Source organism: Mesitornis unicolor, unplaced genomic scaffold, assembly GCF_000695765.1.
Source record: "Mesitornis unicolor isolate BGI_N332 unplaced genomic scaffold, ASM69576v1 scaffold29151, whole genome shotgun sequence".
In the NCBI taxonomy this organism is placed as follows: Eukaryota; Metazoa; Chordata; class Aves; order Mesitornithiformes; family Mesitornithidae; genus Mesitornis; species Mesitornis unicolor.
In genome coordinates, this window is record NW_010166511.1 from 13,953 (window position 1) to 28,579 (window position 14,627).

The following is a 14,627-nucleotide window of genomic DNA, read 5'->3' on the forward strand; positions in this document are numbered from 1 at the left end:
AAGGCAGCCTGCAGTTTTCACTTGTAATCAGTGATAGGACTCACCCCAGGACTAGACTCACTTAGTCTGTACATTGGTTTGTTACCTTACATAGTAATTACAGATGTCTTTTCCCAGGTGTGCTAATTGAAAACATCCCTTTTGTCTTAATGAAGGAAGAAGTGCTCAGTTACCCTGAAGATGATCCAAGAAGAAACTTCTTAGATACGAAGTTAGCAAAAGCTCTACAACACTTGGGCACCAAGCCACTCCAGACATTGTACCATAAAAGTTACTTGTCTAGCACTCTTTATCTACAAGGCACTTGAATATTAACCAATCTTTTCAATAGCTCTCTTGAGGTATTCTGGTATCTGAATAACAGAAGTAATGACTGTTGTTTGCCCAAGGCCAAGGAGGGAATTGGGGGTAGAATTGAGATTACACTGGAGTTTATGGTCTAGCTGTCAATCCACTAGGACATGGCGCCTTTCTTTGCCCCAAGGCCATCCAGTCATTGCAAACGAAGCCTCTGACAAAATTTTACAGTGGTGACTACTACAGAGTTTTTATCTTTACTCCATGCTATGCTCTGCTCTCCCAGAAAGTTTAAGTTTAGTGACCGTAATAGGCTTTGATCATAACTGTCTCTGACTCAGACCCCGCTGTGCAAAATGGGGCTGGTATCTATGACGTGTAGGTCAGTCATGTCTTTGAAGTGCTCTCAGATCATGATTGGTTACTTCAGCAATGCAAATACTATTATGGCACATGTTTGAATGTCTTTAGATGATGTTGTCAAATAAATGGATTACTTTTTAATCTACCTCTTTACTGTTTTCCTATCATTACAATAAAGATGCTTGAAAATATCCTTCCTGTTTGTTTAAAAAAAACTATTACCACCACCTTTTTTTTTTTAATTTTAGAGTTTGTTTGAAGTTAGCGTGGTCTTTGCTCACCCAGAAACAGAGGAGGAGTGCCATTTCCTGTAAGTTTTTATATAAGTAACAAAAGATCTTTATCTAAATATTGTGCAACATTGTTGTTTTGGATTTGCTACAGATGAGAATATACAGTGTTTATCTATTAGAATGTGGCCTGCATCTAAACTTCCTCATATTCAGATTGAGTTGCAGAGCTTAAAGTTATGCTGTCTCTTTCTGGTTAATTCTGTGCTTTAAAGCCAATAAACAAAATAATATAGAATTTTGATTTGAACTGGAAGGAGAACATTCAGATAAGTTGTTCTGTTTCAGCCCTTTTCAACGTCATTACCCTCTTCAATAATTTATTTTAATGAATTTATTTTAAAAAAATTCAAACCATGCGGTTGTGGGTGGGGGAATCTTTTGAGGTCATGGCTAGGTTTTCCTACTCTTGTTGGAAACGGGGATGGGAGGGAAGGCTTAGAAGTGAATTAATCCATCTTAGCTGGTCAGTTAAAACAAACAGAAGTTCCCTGCCCACTACGCATAGTTTTTGGCCTGGCCCAGTAGAACATCTGCTATACACAAAGAAGCAAAATATTTCTCTGAATTTAACTACCACTTAATCTGATTTCTCAAAATCTAGCAGCAGTATATTTTGGATTAGATTCACTCTTCCTGTTTGCTGATGCTTCCTGGAAAACCTAAGTTTTACTCAGTTTTATCACTTGTGCTCCTAATGCAAGTTAAATCTTAACATAGAAAGAGGCTTGGCATAGAATTTCTGACTTCCCTGTTGCATAGAGATTTCATCTCTTGAGACTTAGAGATTTCCTTTGCAGCCTTTATTAATTTTCCTAATTTTACTGCTTCTTGCAATTTGTGATTGTTACTTGAATGCCCAATCTGCCACCTTCTTGGTTTTCAACAACTGCATCCTTCATTTGTCTTGGGATAAGGGGTGAGGGAAAGCATGCTGGGTGACAGACCAGATATTAGGAAGAATTGATTACCAGCATTTGCATCTTTCCAGCATCTTTCCTTTCCAGCTTCTTCAAGATTGGGCAAAAAAGGGAGAAAGTAGTAAGGCCAAACTACAATTATAAATAATGTTGCCTGCCATCTTGTAAAAACTCAAAAGTTTCTGGATCCTGCACCCTTTTGTTCTTATTTATTTAACTTTACTTGACCAGTTCTTGTTTTCTGTAGTGCTCTTTCTTCCTCTGAAACCTCTCAGCTCTGATTTTCAACTTATCCTTCCATCCTTTCTGTGATGTTTCAAAAATATTGATGTCGAGCTTGTTATGGTGCCAATGTTAGTGCTCCAAGCAGAATAGTTGTAGAGGTGAAAGGTGTAACGTTCAGTTCCACATACCAACTACTCAGGTTTATTCCACGTCTTGACAATATCCCTTTATTTGCCTTAAACACCAATTAAGGTTTTAGACATTTTTCTAAAGTAACAGCATATTACCTAATTTAATTACACAGTCGTTTCTCAAGTGTCAAGTACATGTGAATGCCTAGCTCTGGGCATATTCTGAGGAAATGGCTTGGTATTGATGTAAATATGGTAAATTTGGCTATTGTCACAGCTTTAGAAATGACAGTCATGTTTTTTTGTCGGAGCAAAATAGAAGCAAAATTGTCTCAACCTGGAGAAGTCCTCCAGGAATGCTTTTGGGTGGGATTTCCCAGTGTGGCATCTGCAATTTCTCATCTCTCAAGCTGTTCTTACACAATGATGTGTAGCGAAGTGTGCTAAAATGACCCTTCATTTGACATGAAAGATTGAATTGGCTTTTGTTAAATTATATTTGGAGATTTATGTTTAAAGGTAAGGTGTTCTTTACATTCTGGAAGAGGGAATTTGTGATGCTTTGTGTCACAAACCAGCCAGGCAAGTTGCTTGTGTAGAAACAGCAAGAGGTCAGATCCTGCTTCCTTATGGTCTAAAGTAGTTACAGAGGTGTTAAAAAGCACCAGCGAGAAATGATAGATTGTGTTGTAGGCTGGAAATCATCTCTAACTGCATACATAGAAATTTACTAATAGGAACAGCAACTTCCTCTACGGTACTCAGAAAACGTGTTTCATTGACTTGGCTTTCACTTTCATGAAACAACCAATAGTTTCCTTTTGAAGAGGCAAAGCACAAATGGTAATGAACACCTGGAGTTACTTTTTCTGTAGTAAATTGAATTTTCCTATCCAGAAGCAGCGAGTGAATCTCTAGTTTGTAGTGTGCATTGTCTAAGAACAGCAAGTATAGATTTCAAGATGTCATCAAATCTGGCATAGAAGTTAAACATTAATCATGATCTTTATTGAGAAGGATTAGAAAGGACTGAAAACCAAACTTCTTGTGTGCTTTTCCATCCCATCTCAAAGGTAAGACACATTTATGCTGGTGAGAGCAAAAGAGGCTTACACAGCTTTGTCCATGATTTCTCTCTAGATCCAGCAATGCACACCACAGATCCTCCACCATTTGTGATTAATTTTAAAATCTGCTCTGTGCTAAGCTGTGGAAGTGAGACACTGGACATATTAGTACAAAGACCATGTACATGCTATGCTTACATGTCTGCCTGTCTGTTTATTTCTTTTTATGTAAGAGAAGCAGCTAATTTTAATTTCTGTATTTAGAGCCACAGCCTGTCCAGACTGTTTCAAACCAGCGAAGAACAAACAGGTAGGATCCGATCACTGTTGTATTTCTTTTCTGACATTCAGAATTTCACAGCAGTGGCTACAATGAAGCACTTATCTGGGCATTCTGTCAGTGTTTAATGTCTGGTTTTCCTTCATCAAAAATCTCTCTAGTTTTCAATTGTCTGAAAATAAAGTTGTCTCCTTTATTCACTTAACATTTCTCTGCTTAGGAAAACTAACAGCTTGAGTCTTTTCTTTAGGTCATTCATTTTCCAGACTGTCTAAAGGCCATAATTTTAGGAATGTTCTCTGTAAATACCTCCCTAAAGATCTAGGAATTTGATTGTCATGCATTAAAAGTAGCACAAAACATGATCCTCAAGCTCTCCATGGGTGAAACAGTTCAGATAAGCCACGTTGTGAAGATGAGACTCTGCAGCCAGAAGAGAAATGTTCATACTGCAGTTTTCACGTCCTCTGATCTGAATGAAAGACACAATACACGCAGGATGGTTTTATCCTCTCTGCCTCTGGAGGGAGGGACGAAAGAAAAGGGACCTTGCCACTTGTTGCAGGCCCTGAGCACACATGCAATCATTGATAGAAAAGAGGACATGTAAGAATAAAAAAACAGTTGGAGAGAAACTGATATAAGTAGGACAGTGGATGTGATCAGAAGGAGAACAAGTAACTTCTATCAGAAGTCTGTGCAAGGCCTTTTATTCTTTCTGGTGAAGAGTCTACCGACATTTGGCAGAGGCAGTCTGACCCAGGAATTCTGCCTACTCTACTCCACCTGACCAATAAATGCAAGTCTTTTTTTTAGAAGGATTGTATTGTTACAACTGACTGCTTGCTGTATTGCTTTCCTTTAAAAAGGGGGGAATCCCCCATAAGGAGTTAAACCACAGGCAACAAGATGTAGGGGAATGTAAAGGAAAAAATACTGACTCTGAAGAGCTGTTGGAGGTTCATCTGTACAAAGAAGCTGTGCTTGAATCTAGCTTCAAGGGCTGTGTTGATCAGAGAAGTAGTATAAAAACTGGGTTCTGATTGAAAATTTCTGTGTCATCTGCTGTACATACTTATTTAAACCTGCTGTTAGTTTCAGGGTTTTCCCGCTGATCTGTTCTGTGAGGAAGGGAAGTGCTATTATCTCTAGTTATGCTTAGAAAGAGAGCAGCTTTCCTGAAGGCATCCAGGAACTCTGTGTTAAAGCAAATTTTCCCAAACACTGACCTGGTATTTTTCACTGTTTTTTCCTAATCCCCAATCCAGTTTGCAAAAAAGATATCGTTAAACTGGAAATTCAGCAGATGACCACTGAGGCAGTCAGGGGGCTGGGGCACATGGAGGAGGAGAGTCTAAGGAACTTGGGCTTGTTCAGTCTGGAGAAGTCTTTATGGAGGACCCAACTGAATCTCTGAGCCCACTGTGGCTCATGGTGGAAGGATGAGAGGTAGTGCACAGAAGTTGAACTGAGAGGAATGTTCTAGGAACCTAAATTATGTGTTTTCTGCCTTAGGCTCAGTTGAGTTATCAACAGAAGCGCCTGGTTATGCATAGAGGATGGTAGGCATGGCTCCTGACACTATGGTACTATTATTACTACTTTTACTATCAGGTTACCCTTGTGAATTGATGCAGCTCAGAAGACTGAAGTTGCTTGACTTCCACACATTGGGAACTGTCAATCTCTACCATTCAGAGCCCTTACTTCTGAGTGAATAAACTTTTAAAGTTTATAGATCGATATCTACTCAACAATATTATTTTCAGAAGAACTAGCTGCCTACTGTCACTGAGTTGAAAGCTAAGACATAGGTATACTTACCTAAGGTTTCTGTTCATGGATTTAGGGTTCTGTTTTTAATCTATTCTGCAAATTTGGACCTGAGCTCTCAAGCACTCCTTTTTTTTTGTTCCTGCTTCTGCACACTTTTGTATGCAATCTAAAATAAAGATTCTAAAGATATGTTTAGCATTCCTTTCACCTAATCAAAGGGCAAACTTAACAATTAAATATTCTAAGGAGCTGGAGTAGGTTTATTTGGAAGTGTGACAGTAACTTTAGACCTGTTGAAAGTCAGTGGCATTTGTTATTTTTTTTTCTGTGCAAAAACAGAGTGAGGAAACATATACTACTCTTTGCATGTGTCTTCTAGAAACAAAGGGGCAAATCTTAGTTCTAAATAACTGTTATGTTCCAATCTGTCAGCTGCATTAGTTGTATTGCTTTCATGTGCTGAGTAAAGTTACTTGAATAGATTTTGGGGAAATTATCTGTTGCTCTTGGTTGCCCTATTAAAGGCACGGTTAAGATCACAATAAGTTCTTGTTGATCTAGTGTTGCTTTTAGGTATAAGAAAACACAAAACAAAGTGAAAAAACTATATTGTGAGAAATGTATGGTATGTATGTTTTAGGGTTTTTTTTCTTCCTTAGGCATATCTTTTCTTCACTTCTCTTAGTCCTTGACTAATTTTTTTTATTTCAATGTGCAGTCTGTTTTCACTAGAATGGCAGTTATTAAAGCTCTAGAGAAGATAAAAGAAGAGGATTTTCTTAAGTAAGTGTATAATAAAACTAGTTCCTAGTATTGTGCTTTTGTATAGGATTAGGATGGAGAGGAAAACATTAGGTGTTCAAGTAGTGGTTAAAATTCTTCAAGTTTACTGGTAAAGATGTGTTGTGTTTACAATTTGTCTGGTAATAAAATGTCATTCCAGATCTTTTATTTAAGGAGTAATGTCAAAATGCTTGAATTAAGCCACAGAGGATGGAATACAACATGACAAAATGATGGTCTTTTTCCCATTAGTAGAAGTGCTTCATTGGTTGGTTATCTCAGGAGCAGCACAGAGGAGAAATTGTGGGTCAGAGAGCTGCGGTTCTACTCTGTGCTTTTGGCAGCATGGCACTGCAGATCTTGGGGCTGGCACAGGATTTGGAATGATTAGAAGTGAAAACAGTTTGTTGTAGTATTGCCAATCATTTACATATAAAAATCTTCATGTACATCCCCAAAACCACAGAAGACATTTAGAAATCATGGAACTTCCTTTTGTATTTTGAACCTTAGAGTCTGTAAGGCAAACTTCTCTTTACAAGAAAGACTTTTTCCCGTATTTCCAAATGAATTTTAAGAAAAGTGCTGTAATATGGTAAAAATCACAACTAGTGGGAAGATATCAACAGACACCTTCTCTGTAGTTCACTGTGCTTAATTGCACTGTCTTTGCATTTTTTTCTTTGATTCTCAGCAAAGATTTACTAATTGATCCTGCAGCTAGTTTTCATGCAGTATTTAGTGTTGTTATTGGTGTAGCTATAGTATGGTACATCTTACTAGCACACTTTGGAGCGCTATACTTTGGTAATATTTGATAATAGGTTGACAAAAGTATTTGTAATGTGGTGGTCTTGACTTGCTTAGCATTTATCCGTTTCTTGGTGTTCCAGCTTTTAATGTGAAAACTGAGTTTATAGTGTTGCTGTTTTTTGTGTAGCTGAAGTTGTCATCTTTCATGCCATTATTGCTATGGTGATGCTCCTTCATGTTCTGGTATTACTAGTGTTTTTAAATCTCTTTTTTATACAGGCATTTTCCGTGTCCCCCAAGTTCACCAAAGAACCTCTGTGTTACTCTGGAAATTCAGTGCAATAATGGTGCAGTTTTTGTGGCTGGTAAAGTAATCCATTTATTTGCTGCTGTGTTGTCTTAAACATAAATTTTTAATACTGCTGCAAGACCTAAAAGATTCTTGCTGTTTGTTCATTCCTGTAATTAAGTATAAAAAGCAAAGAAACAGTTCTAGCTCTAACCAAAAGTGGACTTCATTTGAAAGGGGAAGAAATTATATTTGCCTTTGCTGAAGATATGATTTTGTCAAAAGTTAGAAATTACAGATCAACGTGCTAAAATCAGAACTGTTTGCCTGCACTTACATTGTGAATTTAAACTTGGAGACAGTGTGTGGTGGAACATAATTGAAGAGGAGCAGGAGCTGCAGACAGCTCTATCAGGGCCAAGGTCATTTTCCTTGGTAGGAGCTGCAAGAGGGGAGCAAAGTCACTTCAGCTGCTCCCAGTGTGTGCACACTTCCCTTCTGAATATTTAGGGAGATCCTACTTTTCCTTGCCATCGTTTTTCTTTTGCTTTGAGAGATGGAAGGGTTCTCTCTTCTAGAGACAGCACAGGGTGATGTAGAGCTTTAAAACAACTTTGTGCCCCTGCTCATTAAGGGGGCTTATCCAGAAGCAGTTTATGAAATGAAGAATTTTGCCCTCTTATCAAAGCTTGCTCACTTCTTCCTCTTGTAAATCCTGCAGTTTTAACATGCCCCCTCACAATAAGCACATGATCTGGGAAAGGCACTTCCCCGCTAAATAAGCTCCCAGCAGTGCTGTTCACTTGCTTGGATTTTGATTTGGATCCGGAGGTTTTCACCATCTGGATTTATTTGCATATTATTCCATCCAAAACTGCCAATCTTAATGAGAATAATACAGGTTAAATTTTTGAAAGCTTAGCTCTTTCCAGTTGCCCCCTTCGAACCAAGATGGCATCTGAAACAACTGGGTGAGACAGGTAATGCAACCACACTTGGTGTCCCTGAGTTAAGGTAATTCAACATTTTTATCCCCTGCCTGCAAGAGTACTGTGTATAAACAAACACTTATTTAAATATATGCAAAGAGATTATTTTTAAAAACCCTACAACCTTAATCCAGCATGCTGTGTTTCAAAGGATGGTACAAATCCCAAAAAAAAGAAAATGTAAAATGAAAAGATGCAAAAGTGAATGTTCTCGTGGCAGGCTAGTCGGTGTTCTCTACATACCTGTTTCTTATTTTTAATTACTGATTAAACAGTTAGAGGTACATTGATACCCAGTGTCTTTTAACCTTTTCCAAAGATAATCTTTATTTTTAGGTTGTTTTGTTGAATAGCTTTTTCAGAATTCATCTGTATGGAGAAAGAGACAGATTGTTAGCTTTCTGCATGTGATTTCATACTGGTTTTGCAATTAATAGTTTATAGCTTGTTCCAGACGAAACAAAACAAAAAAAACCCCAGGCAGGATGTTGTCTTTAATTTTTGAATAATTAAATCCAGAATAGAAGAATTTATTGAGTACAGTGCAGTTATTTTGTTATTACAGCAGTTTAAATGAGACAGGATCTTAATTTGTAAGCACAGTTTCAGAGTTCATATTGCCCTCTTGTTCTTCAGTGTTCACTGATTGCTTCCCCACAGACTTTTTTTAAAGGTTCGGGAGAACTGTCAAACCGAGAAACACCTTCTGGTTTTTTTAATCCACTTTTGTTCACATCAGAAGCTAAAATTATTAGAATGGGGAGTTGAGAGAAAAAAAAGATATTTTCCTTTTTCCACTTTATGGAAAGAGAATTTAGCAGTGTGAAGCTGACTTCTGGGTGATTAATCGTAGTACTTTCATTATTTGCCCCAGTGAGACAGTATGAGTCAGTTTCCCCATTTGTTTGTGTGGCTTTTTCTGCAGTTCAAAATGCAAGAAGGAAACGTTGTTAGAAATAGGAAAACATGATACTGAAAACCAAAAAAAATTGAGATGGCAGAGGCACAGTATAATATACACAGCTACTTTGAACTCCTTTTTTTTTCTATATGCAAGGTTTCAGATTGAAAATTGTTTGTGCAGGAGGGTTACTCGTTGTTCTTTATTCAATAAGTTCCTTCTTTTGTGCATATTTTCACTTCTTATAAAACCTGGCAATAAGAAAGCTCATCTTGGTCATCCATGTCAGACTTGCTCTTTGGTTGTAGTGGTCCTGGTATTGCAGGAGACGGTGTGCTAGTGTGACATTACACAAGACTATGACTGGAATCAGCCAGCGGATAGCAATCTCTTTACATGGCAGCTTTTCAAGGTTCTTGAAATTTGTACTGGTTTATTTTTGAGACATTGTGCTTGCATGGTTTTCCTTGTAATAAGCCAAAGCATTTTAGTTTGGGTTGCTTTTGTTAAACATTCAGAGAATGGCAGAACTTGGATTGAAACCTGAATTACTTGATACATGGGGGTTTGGGAAACTCTTTCACTTGGGACATATATACATTGGTGGACAAGCATATGTTTAGCCCTAATTTGGTATATGGGAGGCTGTTTAAAGACCATAGTCTGATTTAAGAGAAAAACATTTTTCCTTTTGGAATTAAGTTGACTCAGACTAGGCACTTGAACCTCTGGGGTTTCATTCCCAGTTGTGTCAGGCTACTTACAGTTTTGTTTCTGTGGTTATACCTGAAGGTATGACTGCCACAACGGACTCTCCAAGTCTGCCTTTAAGCTGGCCATCTCAGATACTGAAATTCTCGTAGGTGCAGTGGCATGTGTTTCATGCTGTCGTTGTAATGCTTTTGCCATAAAATAAGTTTAAGCCTGTAAGTTTATTTTCACAAGGCTCGGAACAAAGTTATGTGTGTTATGCTGTGCAATACTGGAGCTTTTGTCCATTACATTCAAATTATTACAGGTAACATAATTGTTTTTTACAGGAAGATACAATAAATATTCGAGGAATTTACCTCAGACTCCCTGGATTATTGATGGGGAGCGGAAGCTGGAATCTTCAGTGGAAGAACTGATTTCGGAGCATCTAATGGCAGAATTCAAAGCAGATAGTGAGTATCTAGGAGATCTTTTACCGTATTTATTTTTCATTACTACTGTCTGCCTAGCCTTCAACTCCTTCATGTTTCTTACCTAAGCTAAATCCTTATCCAGGGATTATTGAGATGAAATAATCACTGCCCATCGTTTGTCATCTACTAGATGTGGAGTTAGAGAGAAGGAAGACCCAAGGAAAAATTGCATTAAATATTAGTTTGGAAAAAACAGCTGATTTTCCCTCCTCTCCTCCCTCCTCACAGTGGATAAGTTAGTCTGAACACTAGGAAGATCTTCAAACCATGTCTTTAGGCCAGGTACTACATAACACCTGATTTCAGCTTGCAGAATTACCACAGGTGCGTGTGCAGTAGTGTTGAGAAGAGAAATAAACCAATAGAAAGACCATTGCCAGTAGGTCAAGGGGGGTGACCCTTCCCCTTTACTCAGCACTGAGGAGACACATCTGGAGTCCTGTGTCCAGTTCTGGGCTCCCCAGTACAAGAAAGATGTGGACATCCCAGAACAAGTCCAGAAGAGGGCTGTGAATGTGATTAAGGGTCTGGAGCATGCCCAACTAAGAACATTCTGATAGCATGACCAAAATATGCCTTGATGACCATGGGAGATGGTTATGCAGTTGCCGTAATGTGACCTGAGAAATGAGAGAGAATAAAAACTGAGGAAATCTTTATGTGCTGTGTAATTCCATAGGGAGGAAAAAAATTTGAAACTGAAAGTTTTTCAGAGACACTTTGGAACTGACCTGCAAAGTTACCTCGAGTGCAGAGTTTGGTCCTCCATTCCTCCTTCAGGCAAAGCTTAAAGGTGGAAGGGGTATGATGAAGGAAACGAAATATGCAACAGTACATTTTTGTTGCTTGAAAGATAAAAAAACCCCGAACAAATACACATAAGTTACTTTTCAGTTTGGACTTGAATTTTCTTCCTCTTTTGTCCAAGTGTGAATGACTAGCAGAAATTTCTCTGAAATCTTTGGAAATCATTGGGTATATATAGGATAAAAAGTTGTGTTTTGGAGGACAGCAGCTCAGTTTGATTTTATTCATAGTCTTGAACTAGCTGGGTAAGAAAAGAATGAAATTAATTAGTAAGTGGAATTTCTTTAGGTTGATACTGCCTTTTTTGGATATTGTAAGGTTATGGTGATCTCATTCAGGCCAAGGAAATAGGAGTGTTCTTCAAGAAACCAGTGAACCTGATGCAATAAACAGTTACTCTTCCAGATTCATTTAAGTACAGTGCAGGCTTCATTTTATAAAGATAGCTAAAGATAGTATATTTGCAAACAAGTTTAGAAATAAAATATTTCACCTTTTAAAACCTGTAGAGTGTATTACAAATGTAAAACAAAATCTCACCTGCCTTGTTCAAATCTGTTATAGGCTTTAATTTTTCTTCCTCTGGAAGAGAAGATGTGGATGTACGAACACTAGGCAATGGTAAGGCTTGGAACATCCCTTGTGAAACACAGAAACAGCCCAAATGGTTAACTGAAGCTACCCTAATAGATCTAGCTGAATGCTAAGTGCTTAAGTATGTGACTAGACATGCTTTGAAAATTTCTCTCAGAAACATTTTGGTGATATTTATGTATTTATTCCCAAAACCCAAACAATTTCATAAAACCAAGTGAGTGAGGAGCCCTTTTTCAGTGTCCTTGGCTGCACAGATGTATGGAAACACATAGCTCGTCAGGAATATTTCATTTTATTCATTTCCTAGCCATATATGTCAGACTGATTCCTGTCTTGTTTTCTGTTGAGTCCTTCTACTTTGCCTTACTGTCAGTGGGGACTGGGTAAGGCTTATTTTCCTTTTGAACTTGGGTCCTTTATAAAGGTCGGTTGCTTTCCAATATGCTGAAGCTACTATAGCCAACGGAAAAAGGGAAAGAAAAAGTAAAAATTAACTAGGATGCGTTCCAGTTGCTCTCTGCCTTGCAGTGTAGTTCTTGGCATGGCTTATACTGGGGATCGTCCCTGGCCCTGAGCACACAAAGTGCAGCTACTGCAACAGATGTTTAGCTGAGGGAGTGGGATTTAACATCATCTTGCACCTGGGCATTGCTGTAGGTGACAGAAAATAAGCTAATTAACTTTTTTTCTTATTTTATTTTTTAATTAGCACAGACTTGTACAAGATGTCTTCTGGGAAGTCATAATTTGCACTTATTGCTGATACTGGGGTTTAGTAGCCAAAAGAAGTCCCTTGTTTCTTTCCTTCTGTCTGATGCTACATCCCTAAACCTGCAAGTCCTATCCTTGTTTGCATAACAGCAGACAATCTTCACACCTTCCAACCTTACTGCATAAATTCAAACGTTAATTTAGAACAACATGTTTTTATGTTTTATGACTGTGCATGTTGCCAGGAAGGCCCTTCGCAATTGAGCTTGTGAATCCTCGTAGAATACATTTTACTGCTGAGGAAATGAAGGGACTTCAGCAGGTAAATCATTTGCACCTCACGGAACTCATAAAGCATGTGTTTCTTCTCTAACTGAACAGTTTTGCTAACTGATTCTTTTTTAAATATCACAGACAATTAATAACTCTTCAGACAAAATACAGGTTCGAGATTTACAGCTTGTTACCAGGTCAGTATTTATCATCGCTGGCAAGGGATTTGAAAGCGATGCTTTGGGAGTTTTGCAAGCATTCAAAATATATAATTATGCTTATGTTATGTGAGTAATTAATTTCTTTTGTTTAGAGAGGCAATTGGTCGTATGAAGGAAGGTGAAGAGGAAAAGACAAAGACCTATAGTGCCTTAATATGGACAGACAAAGCAATACAGAAAGAAGATATTGCATTTCTAGATGATATCAAGGTATCGGTAGCTCTTTGTGCTAATTTATACAGTACCTATCCTGGTGTCTTAGGAGAGAGTTTATATACATGCACCCACAGACATACCTTTCTCTGTGTCTGGTTTTTATCCATTTTCATGCAGTATAGCTGGCTGGCTGTTAGCCAAGACAACAAATTATTGTGTAATGCTGACTTTCCAGCAGACCAAATAATAGGAATAGGTAGGAAGGCTCTGCAGAGGGACCTGGATAGGCTGAATCAATGGGCTGAGGCCAACTGTATGAGCTTCAATAAGGCCAAGTGCAGGGTCCTGCACTTCAGTTGCAATAACCCCATGCAGCGCTACAGGCTTGGGGAAGAGTGGCTGAAAAGCTGCCAGGCAGAAAAGGACCTGGGGGTGTTGGTGGACAGCAGGATGACCATGAGCCAGCAATGTGCCCTTGCAGCCAAGAAGGCCAATGGCATCCTGGGGTGTATCAGAAGGGCTGTGGTCAGTAGGTGGAGAGAGGTTCTCCTTCCCCTCTACTCTGCCCTGGTGAGACTGCATTTGGAATATTGTGTTCAGTTCTGGGCCCCTCAGTTCAAGAAGGACAGGGAGTTACTTGAAAGAGTCCAGCGCAGGGCCACAAGGATGATCGCGGCAGTGGAGCACCTCCTTATGAGGAGCGGCTGAGGGAGCTGGGTCTCTTTAGCTTGGAGAAGAGGAGACTGAGGGGTGACCTCATTAATGTTTATAAATTTGTAAAGGGCGAGTGTCAGGAGGAAGAAGCCAGGCTCTTCTCATTGATAGCAAATGACAGGACAAGGGGCAATGGGTGCAAGCTGGAGCATAGGAGGTTCCATGTGAACATGAGGAAAAGCTTTTTTACTGTGAGGGTGACAGAGCACTGGAACAGGCTGCCCAGAGAGGTTGTGAAGTCTCCCTCTCTGGAGACATTCAAAACCAACCTGGACGTGTTCCTGTGTGACCTAGTCTAGGTGATCCTGCTCTGGCAGGGGGGTTGGACTGGATGATCTTTCGAGGTCCCTTCCAACTCCTGAGATTCTGTGATTCTGTGATTAAAAAGCAGTGAATGGGAGAACAGGAAAGGAGAAGATTTGGCACCCACACCCCAGTCTTTACCTTAAATAACATTTTGTGGAAGTGGAAGGAGTGGAGAAGGTATTGTGTTCTGCAAGCTCTGAAGCCATTCTTCTGTGGCTGCAGCAATTAGGACTTTGAAATGTCTGTGGAAAATAATGCAAAGACGAGCCTTATGAAGTGCTCAGTATGACAAGCATGCAGTGTTAATGAGAACTTTCTACAAATGTTGGTCAGAGACATACTGCTGATGGAGAAGCGTGTTCAGTTTTTGTTGTGTTGCACCGTTTCCTATGGGTCTTGGCCATGAAGTAATTTTCAGAGTGAGCCATTACAGTTCAGGGAGATAACTGTTGTGAAGCTTTGTTTTAGCTTGCCTACTCACTTCCTGAAGAGTTGCCTTTCAAACTGCTGCATCTCATCTGGGGAATGAACGTCTTAAAAGACTGTTAGGAGATCTAGTCTCATTTTGTTCCCCCCCCCCCCCCCCCCCTT

At 39.0% G+C, this 14,627-nt stretch overlaps 1 protein-coding gene across 1 annotated transcript in view; it reads left to right on the top strand.

The window, feature by feature from the left end:
- PUS10 (pseudouridylate synthase 10) overlaps positions 1-14,627 on the top strand; it is a 30,026-nt gene that overhangs the window by 12,403 nt on the left and 2,996 nt on the right. Inside the window, exons 6-14 of the mRNA XM_010194982.1 lie at positions 909-970; positions 3,558-3,603; positions 6,068-6,132; positions 7,165-7,250; positions 10,105-10,230; positions 11,623-11,679; positions 12,612-12,688; positions 12,781-12,836; positions 12,953-13,070. Of these exons, the coding sequence (XP_010193284.1) occupies positions 909-970; positions 3,558-3,603; positions 6,068-6,132; positions 7,165-7,250; positions 10,105-10,230; positions 11,623-11,679; positions 12,612-12,688; positions 12,781-12,836; positions 12,953-13,070 (693 nt within the window). The remainder of the gene's footprint in view (positions 1-908; positions 971-3,557; positions 3,604-6,067; positions 6,133-7,164; positions 7,251-10,104; positions 10,231-11,622; positions 11,680-12,611; positions 12,689-12,780; positions 12,837-12,952; positions 13,071-14,627) is intronic.